Source organism: Pezoporus wallicus, unplaced genomic scaffold, assembly GCF_028554395.1.
Source record: "Pezoporus wallicus isolate ANWC-B61680 ecotype Strahan unplaced genomic scaffold, APGP_CSIRO_Pwel_v1 contig_8341, whole genome shotgun sequence".
Taxonomy (NCBI): Eukaryota; Metazoa; Chordata; class Aves; order Psittaciformes; family Psittacidae; genus Pezoporus; species Pezoporus wallicus.
In genome coordinates, this window is record NW_026638083.1 from 3020494 (window position 1) to 3044149 (window position 23656).

General features: G+C 51.3%; 1 protein-coding gene across 7 annotated transcripts in view; it reads left to right on the forward strand.

The window, feature by feature from the left end:
- The window catches only part of VAV2 (vav guanine nucleotide exchange factor 2), a 103754-nt gene that overhangs the window by 48172 nt on the left and 31926 nt on the right, over positions 1 to 23656 (forward strand). For all 7 annotated transcript variants that reach the window (XM_057409174.1, XM_057409167.1, XM_057409168.1 and 4 more), the window contains exons 3-4: positions 12274 to 12332; positions 22730 to 22798. In XM_057409174.1, the coding sequence (XP_057265157.1) occupies positions 12274 to 12332; positions 22730 to 22798 (128 nt within the window). The remainder of the gene's footprint in view (positions 1 to 12273; positions 12333 to 22729; positions 22799 to 23656) is intronic.

Consider the following 23656-nt stretch of genomic DNA (forward strand, 5'->3'; position numbering starts at 1 on the left):
CGCACTGTTCTCCACACTCAGCAAAATCTGTGCCTTTGGCAGGAGCGTGGCTGAGCCCTGTTAAAGGGGATTAAACAGAATCCTTGCCCAGGTTGTGCAGGTCGTCTTTATCCAGTGACCTTTCCCGAAGCAATTGCTTCCCCCCCATCCCCAGGTAAGGAAATGTTTGCAAGTGCTTCATTTATTTTAAATCGACCCCAGTTCCCAGTAGCAAGGGCTGCCGCTGGCCTCTGGGGGGAAGAGATTTGGGCTGTCATGGGGAGTGATGTGCACAGGGCTTGAATACCATTAATTAGAGTTTTGCAGCCCCTTTTCTGTGCCAGGGCAGCAACTCCCTTCGTTAGCAAAGAGATGAACGTTACCTCCAGACAGCACAGCGCGTCCCCGAAACCTCCCTGCTCCTTGCTGGAGAGCACTTTCTCAGCTGGGGCTGGATTTACATCACCATCATGTATTATTCATCCGAAATAATACATATTCCAACTCTGCAATTGTTCAGGGCAAGGCACAGTCATTTTAAGGGTATCTCCAACTTATAAATCTTACGGCTCAAAGCATTAACAGATCGTGTGTGCTTGTGCTTGGGGGTACACAAGTAACTGTTCCTCTTAGCAGAGAACACGGGATGCACCCAAAATGAAATGTTCTGCAAACAACACAGCATTTCACCCCAGTGAAGCTGCTCTGGTGATCAGTGCCTGTCTCTACTTATAACAGGAGAGAGAAGTGATTTGTGCACGTTGCACCAGTTCTGCTCTAAATATATCTGCTGAAGAACTGAGAGCCAAACAAGTGAGAGCTTACAGTTAGAGGGTATCTCGTTAGACTTGAGGTCAAGCCACTTGCTTTAAGTGCTGGCTATGCCCAAGTTACAGTCATTAACTAACTGCAGATTTCCTTGTTAGTTAGCAGGATTATTTCTGACGGGGGGAGCAGTTGAAGAGGAAAGAAATCAATCTGCCAAACCCCACTGGCATTTAATAAAAAATCAAATTCAAGTATTTCTGAGGAAAGCCAGTGTGTTGGGGACCTTTTCAAGAGGACGAGTGTCAGCTTGCTATTATAATAATTGATGTGAAATTGTTTGTTTAAAAGCCACGTTTTTTTGCCACCATGAAATCTTTGTATTCCCAGTAATGTTGCCCTTACCCCTAGGTCTAAATCACAGCCTGGAAAGCCCTGTTCTTTTACTGAGTAAATAAGATTTAGCTCCTACGTGCTATGTACCTGTTTCTATGGAAACCAGATTTTAGTGCCAAGCGAACGGCTTGGATTTGAGCTGCTTGGATCCGGCACCGGCTGCACATGGGCGTGAATGAGAGCAGCAGCAAAACCCACCCCATTGTTGGGGGGCTCTGGCAGGCCAGCCCCGGTGCCTGGAGAAGCCCAGTTAAGGTGGTACAGCTTGTCGGTGTGATGCTGAACTTGTCAGATCTAAAGGCTGATGATAGTGTTGTTTTTTTGGCTGTAACGAGCATCTCCCCAGAGTGGGAGAGGAGATGCTTTGGGCACCTGCACAGGGGTGCACAGTGCTGGTGCTCTGCTCAAAGATGTGTGGGATGTGGAGGGGGGTGAGCTGGGGGAGGCTGCTCCGGGGGATCGCTGGGATCCCAGGTGGCATGGACAGGCAAGTGGTGCTCACCTCAGGGTTCCTGTTCAAGTGCAGCTTTAGGAGTGCAGAGTGAGCCAAAAGACTTCCCTTTTGTATTGCAAAAATTATTAAAGAATAATTATGTTCTTAGACTTGGATAATGAAACATCTTCCTCTGTGGCCCTTAGGGCCAAATAGCTGCATTTTTAATGTTATTTTTAACAGTGCAGTTTTTTACAAGTCATAACTCCTGTTCTCTTCGTATTCAAAGTGGAAAAAGCTGAAGTGTGATGTGATTGTCACTATTAAAATCTCCATCCTGTTTCTGTCACCTTTGGGATTAGATAATGCAGCATGTCTAAGCGTCTGCCCTGGGGACAGGGATGTGGGTAGAAACCATAAGGGGGTTAAACCCGGAATGTCTCTGGCTGTAGCAAAGACCCTGTCACATCATTGTTTAATGTTTGAGTTGAAACTTAGGGTGGAGGTTGATGTTGTCTTACTCGGTAGCTGGACAGCCCATGGTGCTGGTGCTGGTTGTGGTCTTCTGAAGCCCATTAGATTATTTCTATAATCCTTTCCATTTCATTCTCACTGCTTTCCAGGCATTTGTCCTCTCTCTTCTTTGCTGTGTGGGGATTTGTGTGATGGTTGGAGCAGCCCCTCTGCTTGTGCCGTGTTTGAGAAATCAGAGTTACCTGTCGTGGAAAGGGGCCGTGGCAGCGCAGCGCAAGCTGGTGGGTACACAAACACCAGATCATTTTACAGCACCTCAGTCTGTGCTTGCACACCAAGACCTTGATGATAATGAGGGTGAATAATGTACAGCAGTGATGGATCTGGAGCGGACCCAAGGTTTAGCGGGAAGGACTGAGGCCTGGGAAGAGTCGTTACTGGCAGCGCTTCGGTGCGGAAAAGCATCAGCCACGGCATGGGAGCCTCACCCCGGTGCCCACAGGGAGGATGCTGCTTCCTTGCTGGGTGGTGGGACAGGGCAATTCCTGCCCTCAGCTGGGGGGGAGCCAGTCAGAAGATGTGAAAGGTCCTTCTCCAGGGCGGTGCAGGTGGAAGCTTCTTCCAAGCCGCCGCATTCCTGTTTGGGGGTTTCTGTGGTAAAAGGCATCAGGCCCTTCACCCCATGTGCCAGCCAGCTCCGTTAGAGGTGCACATGGGGCGGAGGTGCCGCTGTGCTGGCCATGGAACCCCGCTTTTCATCCCCTTCCCTTTAGGCTTTTTCATTTGCATGATTCATGTGCCTACCCCTTGTCCCTCTGAATGACCCACCCTGGAGTCCAGTGACCCTCCAAGTGAAAGAGCTCTCAGCCTGTGACCAGTCCAGACCTTGGTGCTCACTGTGTGGGTTAATGAGCTGGGCAGAAACCAAGGCCTGGATTGGGAGGTTTTCTCTTATTTCTGTCTCAGGCCCTTCTGTAATCTTAGTGGGGGAAAAAAATCTTCCCTTTCTATCCACCTGTTCCTTATTGGAACTGCTCGAGTCATCTTCAGGGACTCTCTAATGAAAGGATGTCTGCTAAACTGAGCCCCAGAGAGCTGAGCTGCTTTATGGAGAGATGTTTGGACTTATTTCTGTGCCAGCTTTTTAGTACAGTTTAATATAGTTCTGGTCCCTTCTTCTGCATAGCTTTTCCCCATCAGGGCGTGCCGTTTCCACTCTTGATATCTTACCAACATGCTTCTTTACACTGGGTTTGGGCTTGAGGAGAATGGCATGTGGGGCAGCAGAGAGCTCAGTGTTTATGTCCCAAATACAAACTCAGGTGATGAGCAGGCAGAGCCCCATGGCTGCGTGCTCACACCTTGCACTTCTCATTTATTTATTTGTATTATTGCTTATTTCCCCTTGTGCTGGGGTGAGGTGTCCATCCCAGCCCGCTCGCGCTGCTGGTGCTGTGCAGGAGCTCACACTGTGGTCCTTGAACTGATGAGTCCCCCGGCACCCACTGGCCCTTCCCTCATTGCTGACCACTCGTGCCACTGGAATCCCATTGACAGCCCGCGAGGGACAGTTCGCTTCAACGTTTCTTTTGCGGACTTTCAGAGCAGGGAACATGTATAAGTAGACACCCATTGCCTAGCGGTCTCTTCCCTTCCCTTGCTCAGACCTGGGATTCTGCTCCTCTAAAGCCACACGTGCGGATGTGAAATTGTTAGGTAAGTCGAGCATAATTATCCAGGTACCCGGCACAATGTGTTTCAGAAGAGCGGAACGTGGAATCCAACAGAGTGCGCATGGATAAGCGCTTTTGTGGAGGTTGTACTCCTAAGGGGAATGCCTTTTTGACAAGAATGTATTTTCCCTCTTTCCTCTCGCAGCCTGTCTTGTTCTGTCTTGATGCTTTGGTGGAAGCCTCGTCCAAGTAGTGTTCATTTTGATGTGGAATTACTCAAACCTTTCAGATCCATCCCTGTGGACTGGTTTGCTCTGCGGGCTGATGAAGTGATACCGGTGCAGCTCAGTGCAGAGGACCTGACATGAAATGAAAGGTTTCCTTTTGCGAGGGTTAGTCTGAGCTGGTTATCTTTTGGTGGTGCTATCAATTGCTCTTTTCTGCAGTCCAGGCACATCATCTACATCTGGGCAAAACATGTTGTGGAAAAGAAATGCGTTGAACAAAGAACATCCTTTAAAGCAGATGGGGAAAAGTCATTAAAACTCAATTTTCAGGGGCATTTTGGGGTGTTTTTGTCCAAAAATGGAAAATGTTTTGTTTGAATGTTTGTGGATTCAAATGAAAAACTGCCTTTTTAATTTTTTCATTGGCTAAACCCAACGTTCCTGTTGGGATCCGTCCCAGCACAAAGCTGTCTCTTTTTGTTGTCCCACTCCCAAGTTTTCTGCAGCCTGGATTTTCATGGTGCGGGGCTTGTGGCCATTTCTGAGCCCCACGTGAGGTACCTGAGCAGGGTCTCACTCTGACCTGGGTGGTTTCTGGGTTTCGTGCTGTGTATGATGCCGTGTACAGTGCAACCTCAGCTGCTTTCCTTGTTAGCTGTGGTGAAGTCAGTAGGACTTCAACCTCCAGGTTAAATGTGCTCTCAGTGCCCCTACTGCCATAAGGAAATATCAAGAGAGCTGGCTAAGAACAAATATTAGTTTCCTGTTCCATTCCTTACTATAAGTAAATACTTGTCAGGCCTTTGCAGGAGCTTCACTGGGCAGAAAACAGCCCATTTTATTGCAGTCTGTCTGTTCTGGACAGGAGCTCCAGGGAGGAGTTTCCTGTGGAGCTCTGCTCCTCGCCAGCTTCTACCTAACAACAGCAGTTATTTCTGTAATGGTTGCTCTGAGCTCATCTTCAGATTTGCATGAGTGGCCTTTGGGATGCAGTTCTAGGTGTTAACTTTTATTTATGATGCTGTCCAGAGCTCCGCGGCCCTGCCTTTCGGGGACCAGTCATTCCTGTTCCTTTTCTGCTGGTTTTTCCCCCATTTTAGCCCATTGGTAAATGCCCGACATGGTGCTGGGGCCTCGCCATTCTCTCGTTGTCAAGGGCTCACATCCATCTTGCCACAGAACGGGTGACCTCTGTCAGTGACGTATGTCCACAGCCTGAGCCCTTAGCACGGGCTGTGGGCTGTGTTGAAGGGAGCCTCTATGAACACAGAGATGGAGCCCTTTATTTTTCCCTCCCCCTGCAGCCCCCAGCGACCGCAGTGCCACCCGGCTGCTCTTTGTCCCTGATGGCGGACTAGAGGGCTGGAAGAAAGAGCGCGGGGTGGCTGGAGCTGTGCTTCCCTTTCTGTGGATGAATGTGTGCTCATGGGTGTGTATTTTTGGCATCTCCTTCCTGTGCCGGGGATGGAGCTGGCTCTTTCCAGCCAGCGCGATTTTAGCGTTGCGCGTTGAAATTCCTCGAAGCTCCTGGTTTCTGTGTTCCACACTTGCTCAATCTGTTCCTATTAATTTTTAAACACATTTTAGCAGCAGATAAACAGCTGGTGACACTTTCAGCGTCACACGGCACCGTTGAGGAGCTGATGTAACTCCCATCACCACACACTGAATGGGGTTGTGCTGGGGCATCGGGACCGTGTTCCCCTGGGTTGTGAATGCTCTGCATGGTGCTTCCCACCCTGCTCCAGTGGAGCCAGGGCTCACCTTTGCTTTTCCTGCTGTTTAAACCATCCTGATATGTGCTGCAGGTCCTGAGAGTGAAGGTGAGCTCATGGTGGAGCATCCAGCTGGGAAATCTGCCTGAGCATCTTCAGCAAAGCTATTCACATTCCTTAAATCTTTGACTGAAAACCTCATGCCTGACTCTTATCTTTTTTTTTCTTGGAGGCAGCCAAGACCTGGCCTACGATGTTTTGTTGTACTGTATTTTTTTACAGCTGTATGGATTTGTTAGGTCTGGAGGGACCCTTAGGTCATCTTGTCTCACCCTCTGTGCCGTAGTGACCATGGAAATCCACCCAGCTTCCCTTCTGCCCTGTCATCTGTGAGCTGTGACCTTGCGCACCCCGCAAAGGGGGCCGGTGTCTGGGTGTCTTTCACTGCAGTTCCTTCATGCACCAGTTTGCAGTGTGCTGTGAGTGATGTGTGTTTCAGTCACCCACACAGCAGTAAATGTGCTGTCTGCAGAGGCAGAGCAGAGACTAAATTTAACGTAGTCAAATGAAAGCACTTTGTGGGTATATTTATCCACCGTTACTGTGTGCGAGGAAGGGAGGTAGTTCCTGGCTGTCGGAGTCTCTGGAAGCTGCTTTGTGGATTGCTTCTCCGTCAGTGCCAGGCTCCTTTCTGCAGGTGTAAATAGATTAATTGGCATAATGGAATTAAGCCTTGGAAGAAACGTGGCTGTGAGCGTCAGAGGTCGTGATCTGATGGCACAGCCGGTGCCATCCCCTCGGGAGTACGGGAACCGGTCTGGGAGGGGGCTCTGGATGCCAAGTCTTGTTTGAAAGCCTCTGCTGAGGCTTCAAGTCAATCATGGGTTTGGGGAAGTCGGTGCTTGCTATTTTGAGAGCCATCCTTTGAGTAACAAAGCGGCAGGAACTGAGGGTGTTTCTGCAGTCAAAATACTAGCGGTGGAAAGCCCTGTCTTGCTTCTGAAATGTAACATAGCTGCTTTCCGTGTCTGCAGGGAGACCCAGAGGTGACTGAGGCGTGCGAGCGGCTCATGCCAGTCACAGGGTCAGGCAGCAGAGGGCTTGGACACATCCCTCCAGTTTAGGTGTGCAAGACAGGGAGGTCGAGGGTAGAAACAGGCAGGCACCGGTGTGTGAGTGATTTCTCCTTATCCCTGGCTGTGGAGCATCTAAAGCTCCAACCAGAGCAACCTGCACTTGCAAAATGTCCCTAAGCCTCTTTGTGGTCTCCATATGTTTTTCTCGGACCGCCCAGCTCCGTTTCAGGGCAGAGTGGAAATGGGGACTTAAAGGTACGGCAAAATCTGGAATATTTTTTGCTTGCATCCAAGGCCTTGATCAAGAAGGATTAAGCTTAATACGGACTTAAGCCAGTTTCTGGGAAGCAGGTCTGGAGAGCCGTGTTGTGCAGCCGACGAGCTGTTTGTTCCATCTGTTTCAACAAATCCAATCAGTACCAGGGGAAGGGGCATCCTCTCCTGCAGCATCCTGCACTTTTGCAATGCCCTTGGCTGGAATCCCCGCGGTTCCTGGAGGCAGAGGTGACTCTGTGCTCCCCTGGCTTGCAGCTTTCTGATTGCAAGCCCAATCCAAAGCAAAGCTCAGGTGTGGGGACTCCTCGTGGGGACACTACGTGCTGTTGGTGTGCTGAGGGCAGAGCCCCATGCCTGCCCCATCTGCAGTCACAAATCGCATGTGCTGCCCATTCTGGAGGCCTGGGGGTTTCTTTTGCTCTTCATGGCTTTAGGGGCAAACCAGGACACTGCTCCACATAATTTCAGGTTCTGAAACCACCTTTGCCCTCCATCCCCCTGAAGTGTGTGTGCAGAGATGGCAGCTCGAGCCCTCTGCCCAGTGTTATTCCTGCTGTGCTGAGCTCCTCATTAGAAGCAGGTATTAGTTTGGGTTTGGGTAGTTTGTTTTTTCAAGCAAGCAGTGAGTTTGAGAGTTTTGTAGATGCAAGCAGATGCCATCAGCAATAAACAGCGCTGGGGGAAATAGAGCAGCAACCTTAATCATTTGCTTTTTGTTTTGCTTTAGTTTATTTTCCATTGTGTAATTCCTAAAGCAAAGCGTTCCTGGTAAGGGAGAAGAAAAGTGCTGGATTTCTGGAGGTGCTGGTGTGGGGGGGATATCTTTGTTTGGTTTATCCCATCTCTCCCCTCAGCCAGGATTCTTGCAGTGACCGGTGAATGTGAGGAGGGCCAGGCCCAGACTTGATTCTCTCCCCCCCCTTTTCTTTCTTTTTCCCATGCAGATCAGAGCTTGGTGCCTTTTTAAATCAAGGTCTCCACAAGACTTCTGCAGCTCAGCCCGTAAAATCACAGGCAAGGTCCTGGTGCTCCGTGTCTGGTTCTGTTGGTTCCCCGCACGGATCACACCTCATGCCTGTGGTGGTCAGGCAGTGCCCAGCTGGTGGCTGGATTTAGCTCGTGTCCGAACATACAAGGCAAGCTGGAAGGTCGGGAATGCGAAGGGCATCCCTCACCTTTCACAGTGAAACCACTCAAATTTCCCACTAGTCCTTTGCAGGTCGGCTGCGCATTGCCTGCACTGCTGCCTTTATAGCTCTGTTTGTGGCATCTTGCTGTCAGCAGGGTGTTATTTATAGCTTTCAGGGTAATGTTTTCAAGCTAAATGCAGTTTTCTTGGAGGAAATTGCATTCAGAAATGGGCAAAGAAGTAATAACAGCAATAATCTGCATTAAGCCCCCGTTGTTTAAGCCCCCAGCCCTCCTCCTCTCGGTAGACAAATGCCCAGATAAAGGCAGTTTTTCCAAGCAGCACGTTCCAGTGGCTTTGCCAACACTCTTGCCTGCCAGTGCAGAGTGGGTGCTCCCCCAGGACATTGCTGCATGTGGATGGGGCTGGGAGAGCCGCCAGCGCTCCCCACTGACTGACCTGATGCTCACCCATGAGGTGGTTTCAGTCCTTGAAGCCTTCGCGAGTGCTGGTTCAAGGGACTGGCACATCTGGAAGCTCTTACTGCCGGTGTGCTCCAGGAGCACTTCCAGGATGCAGCAACCTCGGTTCTGCTTTCTTCCCAGGCAGTTTTGAGAGGGGAAGGCCAAAGACCTGAGCTGATGAAATAATCAGCACAGACCTGAAGAGAATTGATGCCCCACAGCAAGAAATCTTTTCTCTTTGCTTATACCATCTGCCTTGGGAATCAAAGACTCCGCTTTTCCAGGTGGCCCCAGGAGAAAGGAGAGGAATAAATAACCAGTGAGCTGTAACTCCACTTAGTGTCCTGCCTGTGTTCGTGGTATTAATGTGTCCCTGTACTGCAGCAGGAACGAAAAGCCTCAGATGAGATCAGGGACCCCGGGTGCCAGCGGGTGTGAAACGACACAGGGAGCCAGGAGTGGCAGGAAATGTTATTGGGTTTCTGTGCAAATAAGGGGCTGCTTTGCTGGGAAAATGAGGCACAGTTTAGCAAACACGCAAGGATTGACTTACTTTTAAGAATGTTGTTTAATCCTGATGAAATTGAGAGGATTACTTATCCTTGAATGCATGCTTAAGAACTTCCCTGGCTGGGGCTGGAGCGCAGGAGCTGTAAGAGGAGCTGGGGTTGCACTTGGTTACTGCCTTAGCGGGAGGAGCTGTTGGAAAAGCACTCCCTGATGCCGGGACAGTTGCTGTCCAGCCGCGCTTTCGGAGGTGCCAAGCTCAGGGAGGCTCTTTGTGTCCAAGCCTCAAAATGGGTCGCTTTGCTCTTGTACCTGAGCACTGCTCTGGGAGCTGGAGCATAGGGAGGCAAGGAGGGAAGCGCAGCGGTGTGTGCTGCCTCGTCGCTGGAACCAAGTCCCAGGCTTTGATGTGCTGGGATGTTCAGTGCTTGGGGCTTTTCATGCAAGAACAAAGCAGCAGCAGTTGGCCTGGGGAGCAGCGTGCTTTTCTCTGAGATTTCCCTGGAAGTCAGAACCTGCGGTATAACCATCTGATTCATAAACCGATTTTTTGCTTCAGAAGTCTAATAATAGACCGCAGGAGAGCCTCGTTCAGTCAGCCTGGGACTTCCCTGGGACTGCTTTAAGCCCTGTGGGAGCAGGAGCAGGGGTGCCAGCGGCTCCCCAGCCTCTGCGCCCTGTTTGGGCTCAGCCTGTGCAGGTACCGCTGGCGGGCAGCAATGCTCCGCAATGCTCCATGCCATGGCTCTGCCTTGACAAGCCCTGGAGCCTTTATTGGGTGCTTATGAACTGAGTCCCAGCTCCTCTCCCTAACTGGGGAGAATTTTAGTGGTGGGAGACGGCAGCACAGAGATTTAATAACGTGCATGGAACGGTGTTTAAAGTTTGCTGACAATGTGGGGAGTGAGACCTGATTTCTTTGACTCCTGGCTCTGTTTTAACTTGCTTTTTCCTGTTGCTGTTCATGTCATTTCTAAAGGCAAAGCCAACCTTGTTTAAAAATGCAGACTAAAACAACAGTGTGGCCCTCAGCAACAGCAGGGATGTGGTTTGCAGGTAGGGCTTCCTCAGCCCCTTTGGGTTTGCTCATTGAAACGTGACGTTGCCAGAAGCCACATCTTTGCTTGATGCTCTTCAAAGCCAGGGCACACGAGAGACAGTCTCACATGAGAGATGGGGTGTGAAAAGGACTCAGAGAGCCAGGTTTGCTTAACACCTCCCGTGGAGGTGGCAGTGTCGCTGGGAGCTTTGTGCCAGGAGAGCTGCACTTTTGTTAGATTGCAGTAAAACGAGGAACTTCATTGCGTTTCCATTCGTGGCTCTGAATTTCTGCTTGGGAAGGTTTCCTGTTCCTCCTCTAGCTGCACAGTAATTATGGTCTGTGATCAGTGGCTCCAGGGCATCCCTATAAAATCAGGCGTGCCGGGGTGATGGTCTGGTAGCTCTCCAGATAGGCTTTTGAGAATGAGAAATTGGCCAAAATATGCTCATGACAGCAGTAGCAAAAGTAGAGCTTTGTCTAATTAAAGAAATCCTTCATCCCCATCCTCTGCTAAGCAGGAAATGTCAGAGGCAACATCTCAAAGATGTGGAAGAATGCTTTGGTGAAGGCCTCTTGCAAGAAGCATTGCACAGGGGCAATAGAGCATCCCAGGTGCAAGGAAAATTCCCTCTTGCTCTGAAGCTCCTTTCTGTGCTGAGCTCCCCTTAGTGACATCTTATACCGGGGGAAACTTGGCCAAGTTTTGACGTTCAGTCCCGTGTGCCTTGTTGAATAATTCAGCGTCTCTGTTCTCCATGTGAAAGTCAGCCCCAAATACCAAACTGTGGCAGTTTCTTTGTTGCTGCCGCAGCTTTGGGACCACGCGTGGGGCAGCCGTAGCTGGAGCTCACAGTAAAGGAGCAGGGAAATCAGAGTGAGGAAGGTCGCAAGAGGTGGAGAAGATGGGGTTTGGCACAGGAACTGCTGCAGCAGGAGCTGCTCAGTCCCGAGGAGCTGTGTGTGTCCATCCCCCAAACAAGCCTGTGCCTGTGTGCCTCTGGCAGTGGGAAGGATTTGCACGAGGATCCCTGGTGCAGCTCTGATGCTCTGGGGTAATAATGTGGGATGGAGAAAAGCTTCAAGTACCAGCGGCAGCTCCAGGGATGAAGTCGGGCACTGGGGGCTCCTGCTCCCCTGGGTGCTGCATGCGGAGGTGCTTTAGCATCCCCCAGCACAGGTCCCTAAAGAAGGCAGCGCTGATGGGTGCCTCTGGGCTGGGCTGGGTGCAGGGCAGCCCCATTCAGCAGCAACTTCCATGGTGCTCAGGTGCCCATGGCTGGGCCCTGGGCAGCCCAGACCGCTCAGGAAGCCCTTTATTCGTGTCCTGCATCCAGACATCTCTATTTGTGCAGTGGGTGGGAAACCAGTCCAAAAATAATAGGTTTGTTTTTTCAATGTAGCTTTGCAATGATGAATCTGGGCAAGAGTAGAAGAGGTCTGTGAGGCGCTGAACCCACTCCTTGTGGTTGAGAACTGAAAAATGATCGAGAATTCTGTGTAGCAATTAAAGCTTCCACCAGGAATTGGAGCTTTCAGGGAGAGGTGGTGTCTTGCTGATCCTGCTTGAGATGCTGATGGAAACACGTCGTTGTTGAATCATTTCTGGCTGCTCTGTGCCGGGGAAGGGCGATGGTCCGTGCTCACCTCTGACAAACTGATGATGTATCTGTACTGAAACGCACGAAGCCAGAACCCTTCGGTCTTGGCACGTGGCCTCAATAAGATCATTTTGTGTGGGAGAGACGAAAGGAGCTATAAACCTTTTGTAATAAAACACAGAAGTAAGAAGGTTTTCAGTGGTTCTCAGTGTCGCATAAAAGAGCGACTGGAGCAGGTCTGGATGTGTTCTGTGGGTGGTGGGTTGAAGTTTGCTCGGATAATGCTGTTGAAGGGGTAGGTTTATAAACCAAGGGTTAAATGTTTTTTAAGCTCATTAATAGAACCAGAAGCAGTGTTTGCACTCAGTGTCCCCCAAGCCCTGGTGGCATTGTCCTGTGACACAGATTGGGCACTGGAGCTCACCCATTTCAATGGGTGTTCAGGCTGTGGTACCTCAAGTTCCCACCAAACCTTCCTCTATCACCAGTAAGCACATCAGCATCTTTTTCTCTCTCCAGGTGATCTCTGCAGTATCCAGACTCTCCTTCCACAGTATTGCTCAAACCAAAGGAATTAGGTAAGATCCTTTTCAACCTGATGCTTTAAATGATGTTTTTCAGTCTCCCTATCCATATTTCTAGTATTTAATCACATCAGACTCTTTAAAAGCTACATATATTAAGGTTAAACAGACATCAAGGATGCCTTTGAATTGTAACAGGGTACATGCAAAAGCACCTTGCAGGCTGCTCAGGAATAGCTTACAAAGAAAGTAAGTCATCAGCTGTGTGTGATGTGCCTGCTGGGGGGGCAGCGGGTGGGTTTAGTGGGATCCCAGGAAAGCCAGTAGCACCCTTTGCCCTGACCCTGTGGTGTCACCCCACTGTCCCCACCTCATTCAGGTGGTCTTTCTGTCACTGGACACTGGGAAATGTCTTCCTGGCCTTGACAAAGGCGCATCAGTGCTGCGCGGGCAGAGGGGGGTAAGGAGTGACCCAGCCCCGGTGCCCCATGTGGGCTGCCCGGCTGTGGGGCTGCTCCTGCTCTGGTAGAGGAAGGAGCAATGGGGAAGGAATTGAACCCAGCAGACAGCCCTGTTAAGCAGAGCTGTTATCGTGGCCTTTGTTCAATTCCCTGCAAGACTGGTTTGCGATTGCTTTTCTTGTTACTGTGTGTTTCCATTATTAATCTGGCACCATCTTGTTAAGACCACAGACACAACTGGGACGAGTTCTCAGCCTCAAGTACCTTTCCTCCTTTTTTGGGGGGTTGTTTCTTTTCCTCAGCTGTAGAACACATTTGCTTTGCCCTGCGGAGCGTGTCTGGCTGTTGTGGCAGGGTGTGTTGTGGCACTGGGCTCTGGCTGTGTCCCGGGGTCAGCACAGCCGCAGCCACGCTGTGGGGGTGCTGTGGATGGGCCCCCCTCACATCTCACCCTGCTGCCCGTGCCCACCACCCCACGCCTCCGTTTCCGCTGTCTGAACTTATTTTCACTGCCTTAACTGCACTGATATTGCTGGAGGGAAACAGCTTTTCACGTGTAAAACAAACTCGGAGCCTTCCCATCTGTTAAACACAAACCTGACAGATCCCACCAGGACCTGGGGGGAGATCCGGGGGTTCAGGTTTGAGGAATAAAGACGTGCTCTAAGTTAAGGACTATTTATTGTTAAGGGTAGCCCTGAGCAATGCAGTGATTATTATTTTAAGAGAAAGGAACATCCAAGGCACTGGGAGGCGGGGGGTGAGGGGGAACCCACACACAGGCTGCAGTGCCTTTGCCAGGGCTGGGTTTAAGTCTCGGGGCATCACTGGGAGAGGCTCTGCTGTGTCAGCCTTGGCAAAGCCCTTCCAGACAGGGGTGTCCTGGTGTCCTGCAGAGGGTGAAGGAGCAGGCTGTGCCCTAGGAAGGCTTTGGCTGAATTCCTGTTGCTTCTGCTGAGCTGTCCTGCTGTCAGGGCTGGCGATAGCTGGGATGCAGGGCAGGGAGGCTTTGCTGTTCTTGTGGTTATGTGGCTTTTGCTTCTTCATTTTACAAACAGCATTTACAGTTCCCACTAAAATCCCTTCTCTTGGAAGCCTTTGGCACCGTAATGACACAAGAATAGCACAGAGCTTAGTGGGTCTTTGCTTCTAACCCTGTTTTCCTGCTCATTAACCCAGCTCCTCCCCACTGCCAGCACTGCAAGAACAGGAAACGCTGTTGCTCCTTTAGCTGGAAAATCCCCTCGGGGGGTGCCCGCTCCCATCACCGCTGCCCCTGAGCGCGCAGAGCCCTCGCCTTGTCCATCCCTGCCCGTTCTTCCCTCTTGATTAGGTGATTTCCTGCCACACCTCCAGAAAAGCCTCAAAGACAGAAACTGATCTCAGATGAGTTAATTTAGCTGTGGGAACCAGCAGCAGCTCTGGCTCCCCAAAGGGGCTGCTCACGGCAGCCACTGCTGCCTCTCAGCTCGCTGGGGTCCCCACTGATGCTGGGGATCCCTGACCTTCCCTCCCACTATGAGGATGCTGCCATTGAAATAAATGGAAAAGTCTCGTTGGCTTAGGCATGGTGCTCAGGACCATGGTAAATAGAGTGCAGTTGGGATGGTGCATGAACGTGGCTCTGCTCCATCCCCTCTTTTGAGGTCTAAGAATCGGGATCACACAAATTGAGAATGAAATAAATCCCTGAGCCTATTACTTCCCTTAAAAAAAAAATCATGGCAGGTAGGGTAGAAAAACAGAAATCAAGGAATCAATCTTTTATGGTATTCAGTGACGGAAAAAAATATCCTTCCTGTCTTACTGATTCCTGGATACGTGAACCTTGTCAGAGAAGCCCTGTTTCACAGAGCAAATCAGATAGCTATCAGGATAGCTGTGTTGAGATGACAGAGTGTTTCTTCCAAGAAACAAGGTACAAGCAGCAAAACATGGCAGAAAACGATCTCTGATGCGATGCTGTGTTCGCAGCACGCTGCTGGGGCTGTGCTTGATCCGGTGCAGCTGCTGCAGCCCCTGTGTCTGTCCTCCCCTGCTCTGTTCTAGCCATGATGCAGGTTTCAGCAGTTGCAGGCAGCAGCGTCCTGCTGCAGCACGGCTCATCGCTGGCGTCCCCCGAGCAGGGAATGGTCCCTTATGGTAGCAAACCTCGTTTCTGTCTTGCACAAGGCTGTGTGAAGAGCACAGACGGCGTTTCCCGCTAACTGAAGCAGTGTGTAGTTGCCAGGGCCACCACCACCACGCTGGGTTATTTTTGGGTAGTGCCCAATGTAACAAACCCTTGATGTTATGAGGCTTATTGGTGCCTCCTAGAAACAGCCACGGTTTTGTCTCTTCAAGGCATTTGGAAGAAAGATGGTTCTGTGCACGCAAATGCGCAGAAGGAAGGTGATGCATGAAGGGAAGATGTGTGGAAGGGAGAGCAGGATCTGTGTTCTGCCTCAGGTGCCGTACGTGGCCCTGGGCAAATCCCTTAGTTTTGTGCGTGTGTCTCAGAAATGGGGAGGGGAGAAAAGCCTTTGTTCACCTGGCTTGTGGGACTGGAGACCTGCTGCTCCTTGGGCACAGGCAGCCTTGGCAGCACTGCCCCTGACCTGGTTTGGGAGCACAGGTCCTGCAGGAATGCTATAATTCTCTTTCCCTGGAGTTTTCGTTGTTGTCTCACAGGGCTCTTGTGTGTGGGGACACAGAAAAGATCCTCATTGTGTAGCATTGTCCATTGCTTCAGGAGAGGGGAATATGTTTAATTGCTGTTGTTTCTCACCCTTTCCTGCTCTGTCTGGAGGACCGTTAGTGCTCCCAGGGAGAGGTTACCGCCGTGTTCCTTGCCTGTCGTGGCTGTCGCTGAATGAGAGCCTTTATTTTACAGCCAGGACATGGGGAGCTCCCACCACAGAGCCCGCTCCTGTCCCGCTAAGCCCTTACCCTGCTCCTCACGGGGCACTAAATGCTCCACGTTGGTGGGAGGATTCTGTAGCAGGGAGGAGCAGCGGGGTCTCACTGGGGTATTGTGCAAAGGCTTTCCCGTGCTCTGGAGCACGAGTTCTCACTCTTTCCAGGTTCTCTCCAGCGAACTCGGCTCCCTGGAGGACAATGGGGCTTCTTGTTGCCGGGCCCAGTAAACCGGGATTTATTTTCCCTTAAAGCTTTTTTTTCCCTTTCCACTTCCCTGCTGCAGCCCTGCCTGTTCTTGCTGCCCATGGCACGTCCCGGTGTCCGCTGGGCTCCGGCCCTTGTCCACCTCGTGCTTGTGAGCTCCGTGTGCTCAACGTGAGCTGTGATGGGGGGACACGTGTGTTTTCGTCTCCCCAAGATATATGTTTTTCCTGGAAGCCAAGTTTTGCAAGAGAGGCAGGAGGTTAAGGAATATTGGCTCATGCTGCCTGCATGCATTTTTAATGTGTGCACAGTGAAACCATCTGAAAATGGGAAGGAGTTGGAGTGTTCAAAGGCCTTTCATTGAGGCCCTTAATCTAAGAAAATCCTTTATATATGAAGTGAACCTCTCAGTGACTTCAGAAGGCCCCGCAGTTAATAAAAGAGATGTAAAAACGTTTGCAAATGGGGAGTTGGGGTGAGCCCTGTTTGTCACAGGGAGGTTTTCATCTGCGGAAGCAGTGGCCATGCTTTGGTCAGGTGGTGGAGGGAAGGAGAAGGTGCTGGTTGTGTTTTCTGCATCCTGGGAACCAAGGCAGGACCCCCTTGGGTCTGTGGCTGGCTGAGCCTGTTGGCAGAACAGGTGACATTGGTCTCCTCTCAGGGCAGACGTAGTGAGCATAGCACACTGCCCTGGGCAGAGGTTTACCTGCCCTTTAAACAGATACAGAAATACAAGCCAAGATGCTGGTTCTTGGGTGCTGTGGGAGTTACAGGACCTCTTGTCCTGTGAGATTGGTTTTATGAGGACTGTTTTACTCGTTGCCAGTGTGCTCTCTGTAATCGTACCCTGCCCATTAGTTTTTTACTGCCACGGTGTGTTCATCGTGCGTGCTTTAAGCATTGCTCTAAAATGGGTGGAGAGGGCTGTGGAAGGAATCTGTGCCTGGAAGCACCTATGGTTGCTGTGCAGAGCTCTCCTGTGCTCCAGGGAGTCGGGAGCTGGGACCAGTCCTGGGACTGACCAGCGCAGATCCATGGAGGTCCAGCCACGGATCTCTTGAGCCAGGGGCTGAGTGGAGATGGTTTCCAGTGACATGGACAAACCTTCTTCAGGAGTGACCGCAGGGCTTCTCCCTTGTCACTGAGCAGGGTCCTTGGCTAAAAGCAGTTCCTTTTCAGCTAAAAACGTTTTTAACACATTTATTTTGGCAAGTATGTATCCTCACAGGCTTGCTCCTCAGAGAGCCTGAAAAATATCATTGATATGTTTTCCTGCGCGGCTGCTTTGTAGGCTTGGGGGATGCTGAGGTCACCCCATAAGCATCTGCTAATAAAAGCAAAGGCAGTTTCTCTCTCCCCCTCCTCACCAGCCGCTTTGCATAATGAAGATACAGTTCCAATGCGCTCAGCTTTGCTTAACAGTCACACGTGGGGCTCGCTGGGTTTTGGGATGTGCCTGCCTCGTGGCTGCTCATCCACTTCCTCTGCCGAGCAGGGGCAGCACGCAGCTGACATCAGGGGTGCTGGAAAGGTCTCTCTGAAATGCAGCCCTTGTCCCAGGTGTGGGTAAAGGACTTGAGGCATGGGTGGTCCCAAACTGGGGTCTCCAGCCCAGGGGGACAGGGAACACATGGGCTGTGCCTGGCGAGAGGCACACTCGGATGCTCTGGGACAAACCACGTCCCTTTGCACCACTCCGGAGAGCAGGAAGTGCACATCTGTTATTCCTTATGGACCACAGAAGGTGCTGCTCAGCAGAGGTGTTCAGATCTGGTTTACGGTGCACAGTAGGTCCCTGCTTGGCCAGGACACACTGGTGCTGGTTTCATGCCGAGAGCAGTGTGGGTGCTGCTCTGGAAGCTGCAGGGATGGATGTTTAGGTAGTTACTTGTTTTCATTGGCGTGTTTCTTTGGACTGCAGGGGCTCGGGTACAGCAGAGAAACTGCTCCCCGACCTGCTAAAAGATTTGCTTGTGCTGCTCTGCCACAAGTTAAAACTGGGGGTTTCAAGGCTTTCGTTTTAGCAGCATTTTCCAAAGTGAGGCAGTTGCAGAGCCCTGTGGGGATGTTGCTAAAGTTCATGGGGTACATCCCAGGTCTGTCCATCCCAGCTGTGAGTTATCCCTGTGCTCCCAGTGAGCGGTGCCGCCTGCCCAGAGTCTTCTTTAACCTGGGTCAGGTCGTTTCCTAGTGACTGGCTGTGCTGTTACCCCAAAGGGTTCAGGGTTGGGATTTTTCCTGCTTTCTTCTTGGGAAAGTTGTTTCTGGATTCCCCTTTTGGTTTTATCCATCTGTTATCATCAACATGGAGCTGAAGTGTGGAGAAAATCATTCCGCTTTCTTGAGCAAAGCAGAGGGACATGAGAATTTTTTAAAGATGCGATAATGTGGTGAAACATAAATTTATACGAGCTGTTATTTTCTTGTCTCGTAGTCTCCAGAAAAGCTCTGCTCAGATTTGAGCTAAAGATAAAGCAGGGCATGCTGCTAACCCTTGGGCACTGCAGTGCACTGTGCTAATGCTGCGAGTACTCCCCTGCAGAATCATCATCTCTGCTATCTGATGATGCAGCTTGCTGCTTCCCCACTGAATTTCCATCAGAATTAATCTTGTGAGAATTTTTGCAAGTTCCAGACCACAAATAAAAGCAAATCATAATTTTTCAGAGGACATGTCTAAAATCTGGCACAGCATGAGGCGCTTCTTTCCAGAGATGAGTAATGTAACACAATAGTGTGATTTTAATTAAATTCAGCAGCTTTTGGTGTGCTCCAGTGTGTCTTGTTCTGCAGGGAAAGAATTGATTCCAATCTGCTTTATAAAAATGGCTCTTGGGCATTAATCTCCTGGTTTTCATCCATCTTGCAGCACTTGAACCAAAATTGTTCCCTGACTCTGTTCCCATTTCACAGATGGGAATCGAAACTCAGAGGTCGAGAGCGGGACTGGAGAAGCAGCTCCTGGTCACCTCTTTGCTTGTCCCTGGTCAGCTGTATCAGTAGCAGCCCCCTCCTGCTACATCAGTAAATTAAAGGCTGCTTTAATCTGCCTGATCCCACCAAAGCTGCTGCTGAACGAACGCGCTTTCAGCCAAGCGTGAGCGTCTGGCAGAACCCCCCTGGTTTTCTTTGGACAGCTCCTGAGGGTGCAGCAGTGTTCCCCAGGAATTACGGCCTGTAGCTGCCATGCTATGGAAACCTTTATCTGCCAGATCCTGAGCCAGGAAGACTCGGCTCAGCCCCGTCCATCCCAGCAGAGCTGCAGAAGCTCCTTTGCACCAGCCTGAGGCTCTGGTCCTTTCCATTGCTGAAGGAATCCCTGGCAGAAGGGGCAGCAGATGGGAGCAGCTCATGTTTCCTGGGTCTCATGGTCTCTGCCTGCTTTTTAAAGCACTCAGATGTGATCGCTGGGCTGAGGACAATAGCAGGAGATGATTCTGCTGGTGTTAGAGGCTGGAGTCCTGCTCCCACTAGGGGTTGAACCGAATCCTTCACCCTTCTGTGATGTTTGCACAAGTCATGTAAACCTGCTCACAAATCTGCTGACAGAGCATCTCCACCGCCAGCAGCCCCTGGTAGGAGCAGCCCCATGGGATGGGGGGCAGCGAGTGGGACATTCCCACCCCACCTGCTTCTCGCCAGACTTTCTGTTCCCAGGGCTGGTGTTTGACCCCAGGAAATCGAATGAAGATAGGGAAAAGAGAAAATAAATGATGCCAGATCCTCCCTGCTCGGTCACATGTTGGATTTGAGGCTAAGATGCTGCTGTACACAGGTATCAGACTAAAGCTGACCCACCCCTGACCCTCTGTATTCTCTGTGACGGTACCGCAGAGGTGAAGAGCTGGCTTCAGTTGCTAGGACAAGGCACCCAGATGCTGAAATATGTTCATAAATAAGTAAGTCGTCTTGCTGTTGCTGTTGGAAGCGCAGCCTACCTGGCTCTTGCCATTAAATAATGCAGAGGAGAGTGCATCCAGGCTGTGCATCACACAGTGCCTTCACCCGCACGGAGGATCATGGGGGTGGCTGATGAGGATACGGAGTGGGATGGATCATGGGCAACTCAAGTGACCACCAAGAGCAAGGCAGGGGTTCTGCATTAGGTGCCAGTGCAATAGTGATGGATCATCCCCATGTGCTGTACCGTGGCTGTGGACTGCTCCTGCCTTTCCTTGTCGGAGTGTTGCATTGCAGGGCTCTATGTGCCGCGTGTGCGCAAGTCTCCAACACACAGAGTAGCCTAAGTGTTTTGTAAGATCAAGGGGGTGCTTTGCATCGTGTGTCGAGAGCGATCATCTGCTCTAAGTCGTGTCCTCAAGAGGAGAAGCTCGCTCTAAACTCCAGAACAAATTACTTGGTCTTTTCTTCTCTTCTAGGCGCTAACACAAACAGATCAGATCGACCCCACTTTCGTTCTCCTCTTTGATCTCTGGGAGCGATGCTGCTGGATGCTGTGGGGTTTGTCTGTGCAGAAGTCTGCTCTGGGAGGTTTATTACCTCTGAGAGCCTCTTCTGGGGGCGTTTGATGTTTCTGGGGCTTTTGCTCTCCCTCCTGAGTGGGATCAGGCTCCTGCGGAGCTGCTGGTGTTGCAGGCAGGAGGGGGAGGCGCAAGCACAGCAAACCCCAGGCTTCCTCCAAACACCCATCCTTCAGCTCCAGGTTTTAGATGGTCCGTTTGGTAACCCTCTCCTTGCGTGACTGCCCTTCTAATTGCATTCTGCATCCTTATTTAGCCATTAGCTGCTATGGCAGAGATACAGGATATTAATTCCTCCCCTGCCCTGACTTTCACTCCGGTGCTTTACTGATGGTCAAGGTGAAGCCGGGGGCTGATGGAGCTGCTGTCCCCACGAAACTCGCAGTAGAAAGTATTTTTCTCTCTTTGCTGTCTCCGTCTGACTTGGGAAGGTTTATCACAGCAACTGATTACACCGCAAGCCAAGATTTATGGCTGGAAATATGTGCTTGTGATTTTAATTTTCTTTGTGGCTCTTTTACTTTCTTTCTGGCTCTGTGAGCAAAGAGAAGGCAATAGAGATTAAGAGCAGAAGATGCGTGTAAAAGAAAGGCGGTCATGCCTGGCGTTGGGTTGTATCTTTTACTCTTTTAACAAGTGCTGTTCAAGCAGAGGTCACCCCTGATGCCTCCTGTCTCACTGGAGAAATGCTGCTCCCCCTCACCAGCTGGGGCTGAGCTCTGAGGCAGGTTCCCATGATGGGGTCTGGCACTGCAGGAAGAGCTGGTGGCATTTTTGTCTGTGCCTCACATGGCTCTTGTATTTGTCACTGATCCCCAGGGGACAGAAGGGGAGGGGAAACACAGGTTTGGTAACGATCCTGGGTGCCTCCAGCCTCTCACTGCACCTTTGAGCTTTGCAGCTTCTCTCCAGAATGGACATCCCCCCAGCCACAAATGCATGGGCAGCTTTGTGCCAGATTTGGGGTGCTGGGGCCATTGTCCAATGGCACTGGCCTTGCCATGAGACTGTGAGAGCCAGCACAGCCCCATCTGCTCTTCCCACCCATCGCTGTCCTCCCCCTGTGCTGGTGCTTTGCACGTGGGCATGCTTCAAGGCTCCATGGGTCCCATGGGTCTGCATCTCGCGCAGGGCACGGCAGCCAGGATAGCTGCTGGAGCATGAAATCGCCTTGCCCTGGGGCTGGGGTCACTTTTCCCTCCTGGGCTCACCACCTGGTTGTGGTTTTAACTGAACTCACTGCAGGTTTGGGCACTATTTCAAACACTTGGTCTGAAGCTGCTCCTTAAAGGAAGGGTGAAGTAAAGCTGGTGGGGGGGGACAAGTGGATTCATACTGGAGACAGGATCCAAAAATAGCGCATTTGGGGGTAGCCAGGCCGTGTGTTGAATCCTTCAGGAGAGGCAATGTGTTGTGAAACAGGGAGGGTGGAGGGAAGCGGGGGAAGTTGCCCTTGGGGCAGTTAAAAGTTCACGTGTCCAGGTTTGCTCCCCATGGCATCAGCATCCCAGGGACACCTCTGCCTGCGCCGCGGTGCCTCGGGGCCGGGCTGCAGCCACATTCCCTGGCTCCAGCTGGAGTGGGGCTCGCCCGACCGCAGGAGCCCGGCACAGCTGCAAGGTGCATCCAGCCCTGCAGAGCCGCAGCCCGCGTGGCCCCGCGCCAGCAATAATAGTTTGGGTTTAATTAAAGCAGTATTTTTCATCTTCTTCATACATTATTTGGTTATTACTTCAGAACGAGCCAAGGAATTCTTGTATTCCCCTCACTCCCTCCCTTTCTCTTTTAATGTGCTTTCTACCCCCTTCCTTCTGCCCTTTTGGTCTCTTTTCCCTAATCCCCCAGGTTTTAACTTTTTTCAGCTGTCGTTAAGCTGTTAGGACAAGGAAGCCCAGGGTTTGTTAAGGACTCATTCATCCTGGTGGGGTTGGCTGCTGGCAGGGGTGGGAGATGCTGGGGGGAAGCAGCTCAGAGTGCCCTGGCTGGGCAGGCAGGAGCTCGCGGGTAGAGAGGTTCCATCACAGGGGACGGGAGGGTGCTTCTCTGGCTCAACGAGTCCAGCACAGGCTCGGATGAGATTGGCACCGAGTCCTTTGTGCAGCACCAGCACAGTGCGAGCGGCAGCTCAGACCCGGCTCTCTGAGGTGCTATTAAATGGTGCAGTGCTCAGCCGGTGCCCTGCAGTGAATCAGCCTCTCCTGGCTTTTTGTCCTGCCGTGCCAGCACTGCCCACGGAGAGCAGTGGGGATGGGCTTGTCCTGGCTGATGCCTCCGTAAGAGAAAATGTATTTGCAATGAATGCTTTGTTCCCAAACACCCTCTGCCCAGCGGGGTCCTTGGGCTGGGGCTGCAGGGTCCGCCTGCCTGGGGACACACCAGTAACACTGTCGTTCCTCTCCTTCCCCAGACCCTTCCCGTCGGAGGAGACCACGGAAAATGATGACGATGTGTATCGGAGCTTGGAGGAGCTGGCAGAGTAAGTGGCCTCACCTTGTCATGGGGGGACGTGGAAAGGGAAAAATTTCGTTGTGGATCCAGCAGAGTGGGACGAAAGGTGACAGCGGGGCTGGCAGAGCCGTGTCGGCTGCTTTGATCATCATACCAGGTGATCCTTGTGCTCTTGCAGTAGTCTGTCTATTCCCATGTAGAGCCCTGGGAGGCATCACTTGTAATAGGGTTGAGTGTATGGGGGGCTTATTAGGGGACTTGGGTTGCTGAGCCCATGGGGAGCTCCTCTGCCTGCTAAACCCATTGTTAGCTGCAAGATCCAGGGCTGGGATCCATCCTCCAGGATGGCTGAAGCCAAGCTGCTCGCTGGGTCCAGGAGGGTACTCATTGCTAACTCAGTGCTGGACCCCCCGCCATGGCATTTTGGGGCTGTGCTGGTGCTGGCACATGGGTCTGCATCCCCTGTGCATGATTTCAGACCGCACCAGCCAAAATCACAGGGGATGCAGATCAGCGATCGTCCCGCTTGTCCCTGGTGCTTGGTGGGCTGTGGGGCGATGCTGCTGCGGTTTCTGTGTCTGTGTTTGTCTGTGTCTCTGTGTCTCTGTTTTGCTGCCCATGGTGATGATATAACAGGCTTTTAAAAGCAACCTTGAACTGCAATACACGGTGAAACGCGGGTGCTATCGGCATTCAATGGCAGCGTTCTCGCCAGCCAGGGTTTTACTTAACCAAGTGCAGTCTGTTTCATCTGGAGGGAAAGTCTGCATGGGTGGATATGTGGCTTTATACAGTTAAATATTATTGTTCCACAACATAAATAATAAGGCTTTTTAATCCAATGAGTTCCTTATGGCTTCAGTTATTACAAAAGTAAATCATAAAT